The following is an 18,148-nucleotide window of genomic DNA, read 5'->3' as shown; positions in this document are numbered from 1 at the left end:
CAACAGCCATGCCAAACTGCTCCTTTTTAATGCAGAATTTCCTGCGATATTGTTAGTAATGGAAACTTTGACATCAATGTGAGAATAATTGCCTTGAATTCCAGCTCAGAATTTAGAGACTGCAACGTCGGGCTTGTTTTCTTACAGTACTTTGGAGTACTGAGTACTTCATTACTTTTGTGGCCTTTCTATTCTATATTAAAGTATTTGTCTTTTCACTATTACTGTTTTTATTCTTGGTTAAGTCAGCCATTAAAACAGATTAGAAGTTTGACTTTAAGTGTTTGCAGTGTGAATGATGGAGTTATTTTTACTCAGTAGAAGAAGCCTTAGATGGTCAGAACAGGACAGATACACAAAGTTTGTGTATGCTACCTAGTATTTCATTGTGCTTATCTGTTTTTTTGAGAGGTTTCTGTTCACCGTTTATTGAAATGCCCACAATGTACATAGTGTCTTCAGAAACGTCTGAGAGTTTAATATATACTTGCTTTGAGCTTTTCAGTGAATCACTACTCATTAAATGGTGCATAAATACAACAAAGAATCTACAGTCTTGCGTGCATATAGTAATCAAACTGCAGCTTATGGAACTTAATTGCAATTGCTACTGTTGAGGGGTAATTCATTAAATTAATCGCCTTGGCCACGTGGGCTATTGCCTGTGAGTAAGCAGAATATCATGTTGAAAACTTCAGGATTTGTAACCTTGCAAAATGCAAATTCTTGTTAGGTTTGAAGATGAAATGCCCAGCAGTGTAGGCTTTCACCAGGCTGCTGTTCTAGTTGGCTTTCATAGCTTCCCAAAGAATTACAGAAATCTGTGCGGGGCTTTACACTTACTAAAATTATTCAAGGTGTGATTTAACATCAGTATTTCTTTGTCATGTCTCTGTCATTCCACTCTGTTCTGGGCTTCAGCAGTGCTGATGTTTGGTGATGCCTGCAGTCAAGGGTGATGCATTTGTAAGAGGAGGACTTCATAATTTTACATCTCTTAATGAAGACTTCTGTTTTTCATAGGGTGTTGGGGTATTGATGCTTTATGCCTGCACACAGTCTTGAATGAATGAACCACGCTAATTCTGACTTGCATTTCAGTTTTTAGGGAAATTGAGAGAGATCTGCCTTTTATAGCCCTTCCTGAGAAGGTGGAAGGGAGGTGACGGGGCAACGTGTCTTCTGAGTATCATTGCATGTGTTAGATCTTGTCAGAATCATTTTCCTTGTCTGAAATATTACGATATTATTGGAAAATAACATAAATTTTACTTTTGTCTTATAAGTAAAATGGGATCCAAGATAAATGTTTTGAATGCAAAAAACAAATGAAGGAGTTTTAACTAGAAATACATGAGAAATTTGAAAATGAATATAATTGGTGATCTGAAATCCCAGGTGACTGATCTGAAATCCCAAATGACAGTCAGATTTTTAATGAATTTAATTTATTTAAAGATTTTTAGAATGCAAAAAAAGAAATTAGCATTAGTAGTATGTATTTCAAACCACTTAGATGGTTGTACTTTCATTTGCCTTAAATACTGAATTTTTTTCCAAGAGCTAGCCTGCAGCATTCTTAAAAATACAAAGAATGATGTAACAGAATGGAAAAAGTGCTGTTTTAAAGCATTTACTTTTTGAATTCTGCTTAGAAAAATGACCCGCAAGCATATACTTTTTTTATTTCTGTATCATGCAACACTTCCTCCTTATTTTGTGCCCAATTAATTTTTTTTTTAAAGCAATTGCTAAAAATTCATACAGTGATGCATGTGCATGCTCTTTCTTAACTGATGAGCTTTAAATAATGAAATGAAAATGCATTGTACTGCAGCTATTGTATTTGCGACTTTTAGTACAGGTAAGTAGATTTCAAGTAGTATCCCTAAAAGGGGGAGGGGGGGGATATTGTGATACAGTATAGTAGTGCAACACAGACCATTAAAATATCCCAGTTTCAAGATGAAAGATGAAATGGTGTCTTCAACTTTTATTAGATTCTATATATAAATTAATTTATAGTTCAGCTGCTTGTAGTGGTAATGGTCATCTTCATATGTGGTCAATAATGTTTTTGAAAATCCTTGGAAAAATACATTGTGAGGTATGAAGAAAACTCAGTTTGTTTTTTTTTTTTTTTTAAATCAACTTAAATCTTACCTCCCTCAGGGTTTACAGTTGGCTCAGTTTGTGTAATGAGCATGTAAGTCTTATATGTGGCATATAACTGTTCTTAAATGATCACTGTTTTTCTTTTGCCCAGAGTGTTAGACCTTCTGTTTTCAAGTGATCAGAGTACCCATAAGAGTTTTGAAGGAAATAGTCTTTCAGGCATCTATCAAGACTCAAGTGTCTCCTGTGGATTAAATATGTAAACCAAAAAAATAAGGGTATAGGAAGTACTTCTTTGTAGTAGTTCACTCCAGGCATACATAGGGATGATGGCTCTTTTTGTGCCATCCCCAGCATTATTAACAGGAGAAAGTAATTTCAGAAGCTTCAGTGGGAGTTAGTTTTGTGGGGTCTTGGTAGCAGAAGGGAATAAGGAAAGTTAAAACGCATCACATGCATTTGTGATGTTCATATTTGTTCAGTCTTGCAACCAGTCTAGCCCAACATATTGATGCTTGAACTCAGTGGTAGGGATATCTCACCTCCAGGTCAGCTCTTTTAGCTTGCAAATTGGCTTTCTTGGAGCCTATTTATTGCTGCTGTTACATCAGCCAAAGACTTAAATCATAAGGCAACCCATATTCCCCTTTATTTAAGAGGTGTTTAGATGAGATCTTTTACTAGTTGCCTGGTCTCATTATTGCTTTATGCAAAACAAAAACCCCATTTAAACAAGAAACAACCAAAAAGTTTTTCTGTACTCTTCTTCCCCAACTGCTTTTTTTTGCACTTAAAATAAAAACTAGTAGGATGGGGTGGAACTTAATTGTGTTCTGTGATTCTTTTGGGTGATGTCATAGTTTTCAAACCTTAACTGGAAAAGGGAGATTTTGAAATGCTTAAGAAAAAAGTAAACATTCAGTACTCTGCTAAATAGGTGTTGAAATTTTTGGGGACTTCAAAAGGCAGTTCAAAAAATCGACTCCCTTTTTATCTTAATGTTTTGGTTTTCTTTTTTTACCTAAGTCTTGAACCCATTCAATTGTTTCACTGTAGAAGCTAATCTCCATGCATTACATGTATCTGCTTGAAAATAAAAAACAAATTTTACAATCAAGTAGGAAATGGGTTCAAGTCCATTTTGTCTGTAATGGAAGATGAATGCAGGCCACCATGTTGTATCAAATCTACAAGTATGATTCCTTTTTTCCCCTCATCCCTTCCATTTCAGAAGTGTTCTGGAGAACCAGAACTTACTGCTCAGGGACAGTGACAATCAATATCATTCCTTCTCTACTAACAGAAAGGCTGTATTGGAATACAATTCACCTACCAAGAACCAGAATGATTTCAGGTTATAAGATGGTTATGTGAGCCCCTTTTTAAGTAAGCCATTACTTTTCCCACATTTGTGAAGTTGATACTTCTCAATTAACAAGAAAATAAGGGATCTGAAATGAAGCTTGCTTGTTCATTCATTTGTGATATAACTGCATTCAGATGTTTCTGATAGCTTGGATAAGCTGTTTCCTTGAATACTGTAATCATCAAGAAAGTAATTCAAATAAATCTCTTGTAGATGCTTCTTATTCTGAAAAAAGTCAATGTTGGGGGAAGTGAGGGGACCCCTCAGCTCCCAGGAGTTAGAGTATTGTTACAAATAATTAATTCTTCCCTGTGTGATAAGGCATATATCGGGTTGTATTAGTTAAAATGGGATCTTTTGTATTTGCTGGAGAAATATATTGTCAGGACATATAGATTTATCAGAATTTTAGAAAAATGTACAGACCTCCTCTGGAAGGAGACACAGAGTTAAAACTTGGAGTAGGAATAGCAAGCTTGGATATTTGTACTATATATTCTGAAAAAAAAAGACTCTTGACTTGTCTTAAAAAACAAGTATAATCAATACTCAGTAGCGCTTATTAAAGTAATTTAGTTTTGCGGTATTGTCACTCAAGCAACAATATTTGTCATCTTTGTTGTAGGGAGAAAGCTTCTAATGCAGTTATGCGTGTACTCTAGTATTCTGCATTATTTGTGCTGGGGGTTTTCCCATTCTGGAGATATAGTTATGTACTAGTTTTGCATATTTGAGAATTAACATTCTCTATGCTTATTTGCTACAGAAATGTTAAGATAAAATTCTGAAAACTTGTAATGAGGAAGATTTTTACTTTCTATTATAAATCCTGTTATTAAAAGCAGTAGGGAGGTGGAGCAGACAATTTAAAGCAACATACTGTATTTTCTTCCTCTGTAGATGATGGAGAGAAACAGCAAAAACGTTATAGGCTGTCATCAAAAGCCTCTCCAAAAGAGAGTTCTCAGTCGCCTGCATTGCCATTGGTAGACCAAGAATCTCCATTTTACAAAGAAAGATTTATTCCTCCTGAGCTTAGCATCTGGGATTATTTCATTGCAAAGGTAACTTTTTGCTATTATGATAGTTAAATATCTTCTATCACTTCTGGAATAGTAATTTTTTTCTTCTTAGTGTTTATTCTCGGTATCAATTTAGATGCGTGATAGAAGCTGCCTGTTTTTATGACTCATATTTAGCTTTTTCTAAAACATTGCCTATAGATATTTTTTAAAGAGCTTTCTTTAAAGCTGTTGTTATGAAATTAATTTGTTTTCAGATAATGGTGTGAACAAAATGTTGCTTTTTACAGTTGCAGAGTACAAATAAGTAATTATGAATCAGCTATTTAGATGAAAATGTGAGAAGCTTTTTATCGTCTATTTCAAATGGTTGAAATGAACATGTATACTTACTGGGAATCAAATGATGTTGCCTTCTGTGAAGTCTGCTGTGGCAGATCTTTCTTTGTAGAAAGTTACATAATTGTATGGAGTTGTATGGCACATTCCTATGTCAAATATTAGCCATATCAGCAAAATAAATATGTAAGCAGTATTTTGGGAGTAAGGACAGAAAAGAAATTGCAAATACTGAATAACACAGTGGGGCACTGATGGTGGCCTTATCATAAATATTGAACTCTGTAGGCAGGGGTAGGATTTTCTTGTTCTTTAGTCCTCTGAGCCCTTGGAAGAACTAGAGAGAAAATACAATGATGGTTTTGGCTTCTCTCTGACAAATAACAAGCTTGTGTGTCCTATGTGTGGTTTGATTATCTGACATGAAAGTAAAGCGAAATGAGAATTGGAAAACTGTTAGTATTTTAATTTTCCACATTAGAATTTTGAGTAATGTAAAAAATAGTTAAGCTGTTGAAGTATGCAATGCTCATGGGCAGTTACCCTTTTCTTGAGGTACAAACTCCAAATGTTACTAAATTGAGCAAGATGATATGCCTGCTTCTTTATAAAAAGCATTAAATATTATAATGATTTATTTTTAAAAAGATAATTTAATGCTACATGTTGGCTAGAAGATACTCAAGGAATATTGTTTAAATTTTTAGCCTTTTCTTCCATCTCAAAGTAAAGTGGAATATGACTCAGAAGAGAGTCAGGAAAGTGGTGAAGATGATGAATATATTGATGGAGATGTGTTTGCATCAAATTCACACAATCAAGAGCATTCTAATTCCAATTCATACAGGTAAGTAACTCTTTAGAATTCAGGATGTTCTGCAATGGCTAGACTTGCATTTCTGGCCTTCTATTTTTGAGATAATACACCAGTTACTTGGTATTTCATGGCAGTGCATTATCTAGACTTAGTAGTTAATTTTTCACAATTATTATTTTACTCATTAATACATGATATAGTGACTTTTGAATTCAAAGTATCTATAATATTCTAAAATACTATTTGTAGTTATCAGCAGTTTATCATGAGGATTTAAAGCTCTATATTTAAATCCTAATTGTGAATAAGTGAGAAAAAAATATTTTTCTATTAGTAAATGACTCACTAGTGCTTTCTTGTTAGTTGGTCACTGATGAGATTGGCAATGGTTCAGCTGGTACTTCACAATTTGAAGATTTTCTACCCTTTGGCTGGACATGATCTTTCAGGTAATAAGCAGCAGAGTTGTCTTTTCATACTTAACCACATTTAAAATCAGTAATGTATTGAATAATATATATGTTGTAGCTTTATTTTTAGTTCAAAAGTTCTTAATTTTTCCATGATCTGGGCAGAATTGTTCTGATACTGTTTATCATACAGGTATATTTATGAAATAACATGGTGGGTGGGTAAGATGAGTGGGTGAGAAGGAATGCTCAGTAGTTAGCAGAAGTCTCTGCATATTTAGTTTTTTCTTTGTCTCTTAGTCATACAAGAATGTTTACAATACTTATTTCTTGGTGGAAACCCTATATTTTTTTGTAATTCAAGTTACATCATTCCTACTCTTTGTTTCATAGAATCATGGAATGGTTTGGATTGGAAGGGATCTTCAAAGATGATCTAGTCCAACCCCCCCTGTTGCGGGCAGGGACATCGTTGACTAGATCATGTTGCTCAAGGCCCCATACAACCTGACCTTGAATGCTTCCAGGGGTGGGGCATCTACAACTTCTCTGGGCAACCTGTTCCAGTGTTTCACCATCCTCATCATAAAAAAGTTCTTCTTTATATCTAATCTAAATCTACTTTATTTTAGTTTAAAGCCATTACCCATTGTCCTGTCACTACAGGCCTTGGTAAAAAGCCTTTCTCCGTCTTCCTTGTAAGTCCCCTTTAAGTATTGAAAGGCTGCAATAAGGTCTCCCTGGAGCTCCTCTTCTCCAGGCTGAACAACCCCAACTCTCACACTCTTTCTTCATAAGTGAGGTGTTCCAACCCTCTGACCATTTTTGTGGCCCTCCTCTGGACCTGCTTCAACAGGTCCGTGTCTTTCTTGTACTGGGGGCCCCAGTGCAGGATGCAGTATTCCAGGTGGAGTCTCATGAGAATGAACTAGAGGGAGTGAATCACCCCCCTCACCCTGCTGGCCACCCTTCTTTTTCTGCAGCCCAGGATGTGATTGACTTTCTGGGCGGCAAGTGCACATTGCCAGCTCATGTCCAATTTTTCATCCACCAGTATCCCCAAGTCTTCCTCCACAGGGCTGCTCTCAATCCGTTTGTTACTCAGTCTGTGTTGATACTGGGGATTGCCCTGACCCAGGTGCAGGACCTTGCACTTGTCCTTGTTGAACTTCATGGCGTTTGCATGGGCCCACTCTGCAAGCCTGTCAAGGTCCCTCTGGATGGCATCCCTTCCCTCTAGCAAATTAACTGCACCAGGTAACATGTTGGTGTCATCTGCAAACTTGGTGAGGGTGCACTCACTACCACTGTCCATGTCATTATCAAACATGTTGAACAGTACCGCTCGCGACACGCACCGCTGAGGGACACCACTTGTTGCTGATCTCCATTTGGACATTGAGCTGTTGACTGCAACTATTTTAATGCAGTCATTCAGCCAATTCCTTATCCATTGAATAGTCCATCCATCAAATCCATTTCCCTCCAATTTGGAGGCAAGGATGTTGCTTGGGACTGTGTCAAAGGCCTTACAGAAGTCAAAAGCAGGGGACATCAGTTGCTTTTCCCTTGCCCACCAGCACAGCCAATCCATCATAGAATGCCACCAGATTAGTCAGGCACAATTTGCCCTTTGTGAGTGAAGGGCATGAGTGAAGCCATGTTGGCTTTCTCTCATTACCCGCCTGTCGTCCATATGCCTTGACATAGCTTCCCAGAGGATCTGTTCAATGATATTTAATTTCTGTCAGTGTTGGAGAAGTCTGTTCCTGTATTTAGCAGTGATAGCAGAAAGCAGGTGTGTTTGGGTTTGGGTTTTTTTTTTTAATACTTGCAAATATCAAGTTGAGGTTTCAATAAAGGTTACTTTTGGAGTTATCTGAAATACACTTCAGCCTTCAACTGTGGAATTAAATTTGTCAAGGTTATAATGGCGAAGGAAGGTTTTTTTATTTTTGTTTACTTGTCTTTCTAGAGCTTCCAGTTAGCTCCCCGATATGCCATGCAGTTTTGAAAACACTACAGCGCTGGGAACAAGTTCTTCTCCGACGTCTTGAGCTATATGGGGGTCCACCTCAACATTATATTTCAGTTCATGCTTCTGAAGATGCCCTAGCTGCTGGTCCTGCATTGCTTCGCCATAAAACTTTACTTGAGCCTACAAACACTCCGTTCAGGTGATTCTAATTTCTATAAACACTGACTAGAATATCTTTAATATACATCAAGCATTATGTTGTTAGTGCATGTGATAGACCATAACTTCGATAATAATATAATGCCAGTTTCTAGACTTGCTGTAATCCATTGTGAACTTGTGGATGCACATCAGAATTCATGCATCTCTGATCCAAAGCAAGATCAGAAAAAACAGTCAAAAGTTTCAAATTTTTTTAAGTTCTTTTATTGAAGCTTAACATACCAATTTTGAGAAAAACTATAGTTGACAATAAAATAAAGAATAACAAATTTGCCCTGGGACATAATTAAGGGTGAATGACAATGAATTAAATAATTGCCCCACCTTTGGATGGAATAAAATTACGTTACCAGTATCTTTTCCTAAAATTAGAGAATATTTACTATTTATAATATTTGCATAGTTGTGAGTCCATATAGCTGCATGTTCAGCCAGAAAAGTGTACTCAGTTTCTTAAGTTGTCACATTTTAAATAGTTTTCTGCCTTTTTAATGTTACTGTCACCTGCGGTTGCAGAATCAACAGAAAGTCTGTCTTTTTGTTGTAAAATACCTCACAATTGTCACACTTAGTTTTAGTAACTTCATTAAAAAGGAACAGCTTAACATGTATCTGCTGCCTGGCATTATTTTTAAATTACGATTTAAAGCGATTCAGGGTTTGATGGGTTTTGGCCTGCCATAAGCAGCTGTATTTGTATTTACAAGTTTTGCTTGAGCATAGAGTTTCTAGGGATAAGCATAAACATTTGAAGTCTAATCTGATTCTACAGTCCTTCCAATTTTGTTACTGAAAAGTCATGGTTGTTTCAGAGATGTTACACAGCTGATGATGTGTTCCTAGCAGGAAGTGTTAGTCATTCATTGTCCATGTGATAGAAGCACTCATTAGCAGTAAACAGAAATGATCCGTGTTGTAAAGAATGAGATGAACTAATAAATAATCTGTATGCTGACCTTATTGTTGTATAATCTGTTAAAGAGAGTTTTCTCACTTGTCCCTAGGACAAGTAGGAGGTGTCAAGGTAGGAGGTGAAAATGCTACATGTTCTTTTTCTTCTTCCTTTTGCACATCCTCTCACATGTAGGTTTGTCAGAAAGATGGTACCAGAATGCTTCTGAATAGGTCTTGTACAGTGTTTAGAGAGCATAGTTTTGCTTCAGCGTTTCTTCTGACTATAGTTTGATTAGAATATAAGGTATTGCAGTCTCTTATAAGTATGAGCATGATGTAAATATTTTTTTAACTTTGTTCTGTAGATCTAACAGTCATGTTGCACTGTCTGTGAAAAGGCTCTGGCAGTACTTGGTTAAACAGGAAGAAGTCCAGGAAACCTTTATCAGAAATATTTTTACAAAGAAGCGATGCCTAAACGAGGTTGGTATGGTATATAAAATGCGTAAAATGTTCCAGGTCAATCTATGAGCTGTTACTTAAGTTATTTGGCTGGCTTGTTTACTTTCTAGAGCATGAGTGGATAGTATACTTGGCTATGACTCTAAATCTACCGTATGGTATCTACATGTATTAAAAATCTTTGTCCATTGTTTCACTGAAAACAAAAATAATCAGTCTTTGACTGTAGACTGACACCCAACACCACTTAGCTACAGTCAGCCTCTTCATTAAGACCAGTATAAAAGCTGCCTCCAAAGAACGACAAACTTTAAGATTTCAAAGATTAAAAACAGTAACCTAATCAGTCAAAGTTCTAAAAGTTTGAGTTTGTCCTTACCATAGTCATCCTGGGTTTATCCACCGGTTTCTATCATGTTATGATTCAATTTTAATAGGAAAAATGGTCATACAACAATTAATATTTCTGTCTCTGATAACTTGTCCCACTGTCTAGCTGGATTCCAGGTTCCAGATTCAGTTAAATGTTTTAGAGTTGTGGTTCTGTAATGGAGTTTTGTTTTTTTTTTTCCTCCCTTGTTAGTTGCTCCTTTTCTTTCTTTCTTACCCCTACTCCCAATAATTCGAAAGAATCACTTGTATTATAGAAAAACCTATGGAGTAGCAGAAATATAGGAGAAAGAAGCACATCCAAACAAATTAAACATGCAGGAGAAAAAGAGTATTCACGACTAGTAAAGCCATGGCAGCAAAGAGTTCTGTATGAGCTAATCTTTGTCCTGTCATAATCAGAATATTAGCTTGTTTGAGTATTTGTGGCTAATTGTGTTCACTACAGACTGCAGTTAAAAGGAAAATTGTTCCTTTTGTCGTGTCCTTTGAAGATGCACGATTTCTGATCACATCTTATGTTAATGCAGCCATGTTGCTATGCTGTATGGAAAGGTATTTTGGAATATTTTACATGTGCTTTATATGTTTCCAGGTAGGATCATTGACAGCCTTACACAGCATAGGTGTGTTGGCTTTATTTTGTATCCTCTTGTTACTGATAAAATGTCAGTGGAGATCGCTTCTTTTCCAATAAATTTGACTTTTGAGATGGACAAGATGCTGTTACAGTACAGAATAAGTAAATCAGTGTCTTCTGTACTGAATATAGAGTTTAGAATTTGATAATTACTGTTACTATATAAAATACGTGTGTGTGTGTGTGTGTGCAAACATGCTGTTGTGTTTCAATTGTTCTGTGTTGGGGTAAACAACAAGGAATTAAGGATTTCCTTGATATGTTGTGTGTTACGTCTTATCTTTATTCTTTGTTCTGTGGTGGTTCTTTTCTTGGTGAAGTCATTAGAGGAGCACAATGAAACCATGAAAAATTCTGTGGTGGAGGAGCCCATCATCAATAAGGTACACAGTAGTAATGCTCAAATTAATTAGACCTTACATCATTATGAAATATTTCCTTTTTGAAATGGTGCTGATGTCCCTTAAAAAAAATCTTTGCTGACATAGCAAATAAACTTAAAAATTCAGTTTTGCAAGAGATTGAGTTAGGCTCTGTAACAAGACTAGTTTATCTGCAACTAATTGTGTCTTAGAAAGCTGCATTAAACAACCAGGTAAGAACAATATGTATTATCAAATTCCATAGCTATGCCAAGTGAAGAGCTGAGGTTGAGATATGCCCAACTGACAAAAATTCAGTAGTACTATGGGAATATAGTACGTGCAGGAGCTTTCACCAGTATGAGATGGCTAAATAGTTGCCTATAAGTGAAAGTGGTTAACTGAAGTTAGAGCAGTTTGTTAGCGTATTAGTTTGCTACTGAAAATTTTCACTGAGCCTTAGTTTTAAGATGGTGACAAATGAACCCATGTAACAACTGTATAGCAATTTCCTTGAAAGATTGGTATGAGAGACTAAAAAGGTATAATACTATGCCTAGAAATGCAAACAAATACTGTATTCTTCAGGCGTTCTTTTACAAAACTAGTGAGAAGACAGAAATGAGAACACCCTGTGATGTCCTTGGGCTATCTTGTTATTAATTATGCTATAAAGCAGTATTAGCAAGCAAGTAGTTGCAACTGACTGGGAAAAAAATAATCTTAATTTCATACGGGTTTGTTCACCACACAACACAGATCATATTTTTGTATCTGTTTGTCACTGCAGTTTTGTGCAGTTTTACATATATAAGATCACCAAAGTATCAATCTTGTTGTAATCTTAAAAAAGGTATTCTACTTCGTACTTTGAAAAAGACTGTTTGCAGTTCTCTGACAGCACCATCTTACTGTTTTTCAACTAAAATAGCCTTGTTTAAATCTTTTGAAGACCAGAGAGTTAAGAAATTGAAGGGGAGAGACTGGGAAATGGTAGTTCTTCTACTTCAGGATAATTCTTTTGTGTTTTGAAAAAAATACAGAATTTTACATTTGTAATTCAGGTTTGAATTTTTATGTCTCCATTTGTTTGGCAATGCCCTTTTTTTACTGTAAAATTATTTTGTAACTACAACAGACTGGAGTCTGTAATCTATCAGTTTAATACTTGTAATGCTGAGCTCTTTAATTTTGAACAGGAGTACTACAGTGCTGGTAGTGTTTAGAATTTTCTATGCTGGCATACACCTGGATGCATTTCTAAAATACAAAAAGGTAGACAAGATTCAAATATAACATTAGATCACATTAAGGAAGAAAAAAAAGGAAAATGTGATAGTAAAAAGTTTGTAGTAGTGGAATGTGCAGGATTCCAGATTTATTTAATTTTGGAGAATGTTGAATAGATAAGCTGACAAAGTTCGAATTTATTTTCCTGCTCAGGATCTTGTCTGCACCTTCTTTTGGACTGTTTCATCAGTTTCAGTGGCAAAAAGTGTTTGCTAAGAGCATGAAAAGACTTCGCAAATTTTTTTAGGAACAAAACATCAAGATTCTTTTTTTTATTATCAACACCCCCAGGTGTGCATGTAGCCTTGCTGGTTTTCTGCATCCCTGAAAAACTTGAGAATGAACACAGTACTGTAACTTCTGTGACAAATTACTCTTTCTGTGTTGCTGCAGTAATCTCAGCATGGCAGGGGGAAGCTAGATGATTACCCATGAAACAGGTTTACCATAATTATTACATGTTATATTTGTCATATTTTCTTAGAATTAAAGGTGAGAAAAAATACATGAAACTTCATATGATCCAGTAAAACCAGTGTTGCATAGGAGTTTGCATTTAAATGTACTTTACTTTTTAAATACAGATAGAAACAGATTTGGGATACCCAGGAGGCAAAGCAAGAATAATCCATAAAGAGTCTGACATCATTACTGCCTTTGCAGTCAATAAGGTGAGTATAAAGGAGGGAGGATAATCTAATTGTGTTGTACTTCCACCTGATAAACAGGTGGTAGTCCCATTGTGAATGGGTGAAAGAACCTTTGCCAGCCATCCTGCTGCAGGCTGAACCTAGTGCTCCCTTCTCTAAAGCACTTCATTAGTTATCTTTTCATAATTAAACAGTTGTACTACAAATTGCCGTTTTTTTCTGTTGTGCAATGGATTAAGGGGAGGGAGAGGTGCATGGCCTCTACTTTTTCTTTAAGCTTGTGTGTAGGAGTATTTTTGCTTCTCTGTCGAAGACAAACAGGAAGTCATCTTTTCTTCTCCTGTTTAACCATTTAAGCCTTAACAAGTGGAGGAAGGGAGCTTGATTGCAAGCACTGTAGTATAGTTACCTCTTGTTTATCCTCTGAGGAAAGCAAAGAGAAACTAGAGCTCCTTGAGAGAGGTATAAAATACAAATAGCGTGTGATGCTATCCCAGATACAAATAAACTTTTAAAAGGGAAATGTCAAGTTTATATAGTTTAAGTATATAAATCTGTAGACGTAAGTGTTTGGGTTTTGTAAATTGATTAAGTGTATGTTTTTGTGGACAACTGTACCATAACCAGAGAAGATCAAAAAAAGCACCTTTCTGAGTATTCGTTTTGTATCTACCTTTGTGTGTGTTACTTTTTTTTCAGGCAAATCGAAACTGCATTGCAATAGCATCAAGTCATGACATTCAAGAATTGGACGTTTCTGCGATTTTAGCTACACAAATCTATACCTGGGTTGATGATGATGTGGAAGTAGAAAATAAAGGGTATACTTTCCATGTTTCCAATATCACAGCTTGACTGTGTATAAATCAGTGTAACAAAGCATGGTATTTAATGTTGTTGTTTGGAATCTAACTTATTATGTTGTTTCATTTATAGGGCTGATGATTTCTTAGTTATACATGCTCGTGATGATCTGGTAAATGTTCAGGGAACCACTCCTTATACTCATAGTAATCCCGGCACACCTATCAATATGCCTTGGCTTGGTAGTACACAAACTGGCAGGGGTGCATCTGTGGTAAGTTGCTTGTCAAAGATTAGCCTTATGTACTCTATCTACTTCTCTCCTTTTGTCTGTTCAGTGTTGCTGGTTATATTTTACAATTAGCGTGTAAGTAAATGTAGTTTTTCTGTGTAATCAAGGCAAGCTGGAATTTTTTATGATCATTTGATTAATAGATTAAAATACTGCACAGAATTTAAGATACACCAACTAAGCAAGCAAAGTTTTTAGTCAAGCCATATATGCTTTCTGTACTTAAGATACATCATTTAAAAATAAAGAATCAGGGTTCAGATAAGAAGTTGCAGCTTAAATTGTTCTTTAATGACTTGAAGCCAAATGCTCTATCTAAAAAATATATATTCAGGAGATTTCAAGGTATAAATTCATGATAATTGGGTAGAAATATTTGTGTGAAATATTGAGGTAGCTTTTATTTTAAGCATAATCTTAAGTTTCATTCTGAGTTCCAGACTATTCCAATTTTTATTTACAAGTAAATACCAACTTCTGCTCTGGTACAAAGTACCATTGTAGTGCACTGTATATTAGTATGAGCCTGTGTTATATAAAGGACAGCAAATGAACTCCTAAAGCAGATTTCACTGGCAGGACAGAAGCTTCAAATGAAATTAATTGAACTCTGGAAAATGAGCAACTTAAACTTGGAAAAAATGAGGATTCTTGGTTTCATGAGAAAAATGAGGAAGGCAGTACTGCAGAAATAGGACCAACTACAAATGTTATGCATAGTTTGAACTAGATGTCACTCAGATGTATGACTGTTTATCTCCAAAGCTGTTGTCAGCTCTGTGTTCTTTGAAGTGCTGCACAGTTTTGCCATAACTCTGCTTAGTAGCATTATTAAATATCTCACTTCCAAAGATCATGTTTTAGAGGAGATAATCAGTTTCACTATTCGGCATTTCTGAAATACACTAGAGTGAGGGACACCCAGTAAAGTGTGGCTATGTCCACATGAGCAAATTGATCCTTCTTATCAGAGAGGTGACATCTCTATGTGTGTAGTAAGTGTAAGTAGTAAGTAAGTGTAGCTCTTGTGCAGGTGAAATAGATTCTGTGTCTGAAGTGAAGCTTGACCCTGAGCAAAAAGCTATTAGCTCAGATGTAATTCAGATCAAATTATAATTCTAGTCTGGCCATTGACATGCTTACCTTAGTTCTGTTCAGCATAGATGCTCTCTAATAATGCAGATCTGTTGATTTGTTAGCTGGGAGATGCTTATTTGGAGCCACTTAACTGGGCTGAAATGGTCATACAAGACACCAGTGTATCTCAGCCTATCCGTACATAGATGTGGAGTTTTCCTGGATAACTGAATGCATTAAGTCTTTTGACTTGGCTGCACTTTGTAGCATTTAACAGCTCAGAGCAAGTCCGTAAGTGGCGGCAGAATGAAAGAGCCATATGTTAATTTATATTGTAGTTGATTTTCAAAAAAATTTTATGATTAGGAGGAGTAAATAAGGAATGAGCATTATAAGAATGATAATGTTACCCACACATTGAAGTGGGTATTGTGCTAGTACCTACACCTCTCCCTTCTATTTAGGAACTGCTGATCCTAGTTGCCAGTTGTGCAGCTCTGGTATCACAATCGGGTTTCTTCTACAAGTATTCTTTGAATGACTTCACCACTTTCTCCTCTCAGTTCCATTTTTATATATATACATATGCACAGAATTTATGTGTCTTTGTGTATTTCTCAACAAAGTAATTACATAATCTATTAATGTAAACTATTCTTACCTGACTTTCTGTTTTAAAGGTAGTAAAACTTTCTTACCTAAAGATATATGGCAATGCTTGTGTTGAATGTGTTTGCTGTTAAATGGACCTAAATTTTGTTTGGCATATTGTTTTGACTGTGGTAGAGTAGAGAACCAACCACAGCACACAACACCTGCCCACTAGGGAGGGGAGACAAAGGTCATGAATGAAGGACAAAGCAAATGAAGGAAGATACAGAGATTCTTGGGAGAAAATAGTATTACTGTGGAAGGACTCAAATCTGGAGAAAAACCACCTTCACCAAATCTTTCTGTTGCTACTATTTGTTACTTTGTTCCTTCGGATACTGCTTTTGATCCTTGTTCCCATCTTTGGTTTTCCATAATTTGCAGCCCATTTAGTCGATACTGTTCTTTACCATTACTGGCTTTTCAGTCTTGTTGTCTTTGCTTCACTTCCATCAACAAGGGAAACTATTTGACTTATGATACTCAGGCAGTTAACGTTTTATTAGCTCTAAGGGTTTTTTTGTTACTCTTCTTCACTGTTTCCTGTTAACGCAGTTCATACAAGGTAAGTAAGGAGGCTCACCGCCAGATCCTTCAGTACAGTGTGTCTACACAGTTCTTACAGGAGGTGTTTCTAAGACAGCACTGAAGTAAATAGTACATACTGTCAGCTTTGAAACTCAGGTAATGTTCAACAGCTTGTCTTCCAAACCAGTATGACTAACACCAATATTCACCAGTTTAATAACTGGTGGGTCAGATTTCAAGCTTTTTATTTTTCAGTCTTACTGTACATTAGGCCCAAAGCAACCAACTCTTCAACAAAGCAATCAGTGTTCTAGCCATCAGCTATTGTCAAGGGGAAACTAGCACTATCACGTCAGTTACATTGGTAATGGAGGTATTTGCATTTGATAGTGATACTTGGCTTCTAAATTGGAGACACTGCACCAGAGATTTATGTTAGCCTAGTCTTTCAAAGGCACATTTCTGTAAGCATGCATTTTTCCAAAGCATAATCCAGTAGGGGTCAGGAGATGATGATGCATGCTTATCTGTTGAATGAAGGACTATGATTTCCATTGACTTCTGAGTAAAGGTTAGTAGCTATATAGCTCAACACAGCTCTTCATTTTGGTGAAGAAATAGAATGAGCATGAATAATTTTTCTTTCACTTACACATCAAGATAAATTGTAAGTTTAGAGAGCAAAGTACTGCAATTATTTACTTATTGGTCTATGCACTAATGTTTGAAGAATATCATCCTCTGTTGCCTTGTCCTAAATCTTGTCCTAAATCTTGAAGGTCTTTTCCAACCTAAATGATTCTATGAAAGTAGTTCAGTGCCAGCTTGTACTGATATGTAGTAAGTGCTAAGCTGCTGTATTGAAAGTGAGTGCTCTAGCAACAAACTTTTTTTTGTGCTATCGTTTAAAGTTAACAGCTGGCATGAATATAAACTTATGCCCTCTTCTCTCTCAAATGTTCAGGTTAATACATGCATGAGCAAACTGAATCCAACAATTTTCTGAGGAAAGACAGTCTTCCAAGTAGACAGATGTTTTCAAGGAGAACTAGTAGGAATAAAAGAATGAAAACTTAACTTTGATGTACATTAATACAAAGAAAAGAAGGGAAGAGACATGCAAGGAAAATACAGATGCATTTCCCTGATGAAAAATCCCTACCGTTTCTTTCCAATTGTGATATTGTGGGTGGGACTTATGATTTAATTAGATGGGGTTTTTATCTTAATTGTCTAATGTCTCCAGTCATCTTCATATACTAAACTCTTCCCAGTTAGGAATTAATCAACTAAGAAAAACAGCATTCTTGGTAATGTACCTTGCTCAAAGCAAAGTTTGGAATTTAGGAACAAAAGTGCTGCTGAAAATCCATTGGATGTGTATTTGCAAAATTACAAATGCTTTTGAAGAACTTTTTATTTACCAGTTGCTAGGTATATTGCTTATTCTGGATGGCCACAAATAATCACTTTTCAATCAATGACAATAAATTAACTAGACTTGAAAATAAATATATTCCTTCCTTTTTTTACTTCTGTTAAAGTTTGTTTACCTCTTTCTTTACATGCTTCTGCCTCTCTCTTGCTTATCTTACAATATTCAGGAATATTCCAATAAATTTAATGGAATCAGAAAGGAATTGGCAAGAAAAGAGGTAAGACTGCAGTCTAAGGAGTGTTTATACTTGGATCCATAAATCTCTGAAGCAAAAAGTTAATATTTACCTAGATGTATAAAGCTGCAAAAGTATTAACATCTACACTAGTCTTGGAAGAAACTGACTTTATCTGAATTTCTAAACCCAGTACTTGCTTTCAGTATGAATTTTGAAAACAACT

General features: G+C 35.8%; 1 protein-coding gene across 5 annotated transcripts in view; it reads left to right on the top strand.

The window, feature by feature from the left end:
- DMXL1 (Dmx like 1) overlaps nucleotides 1-18,148 on the top strand; it is an 84,799-nt gene that overhangs the window by 57,908 nt on the left and 8,743 nt on the right. For all 5 annotated transcript variants that reach the window (XM_072860451.1, XM_072860448.1, XM_072860449.1 and 2 more), the window contains 9 exons: nucleotides 4,382-4,545; nucleotides 5,550-5,689; nucleotides 6,023-6,108; nucleotides 8,045-8,246; nucleotides 9,529-9,646; nucleotides 10,976-11,038; nucleotides 12,892-12,978; nucleotides 13,657-13,778; nucleotides 13,894-14,035. In XM_072860451.1, coding sequence (XP_072716552.1) covers nucleotides 4,382-4,545; nucleotides 5,550-5,689; nucleotides 6,023-6,108; nucleotides 8,045-8,246; nucleotides 9,529-9,646; nucleotides 10,976-11,038; nucleotides 12,892-12,978; nucleotides 13,657-13,778; nucleotides 13,894-14,035 — 1,124 coding nt within the window. The remainder of the gene's footprint in view (nucleotides 1-4,381; nucleotides 4,546-5,549; nucleotides 5,690-6,022; nucleotides 6,109-8,044; nucleotides 8,247-9,528; nucleotides 9,647-10,975; nucleotides 11,039-12,891; nucleotides 12,979-13,656; nucleotides 13,779-13,893; nucleotides 14,036-18,148) is intronic.

Source organism: Ciconia boyciana, chromosome 4, assembly GCF_034638445.1.
Source record: "Ciconia boyciana chromosome 4, ASM3463844v1, whole genome shotgun sequence".
NCBI lineage: Eukaryota > Metazoa > Chordata > Aves > Ciconiiformes > Ciconiidae > Ciconia > Ciconia boyciana.
This window is presented reverse-complemented; position numbering and strand designations above follow the sequence as displayed.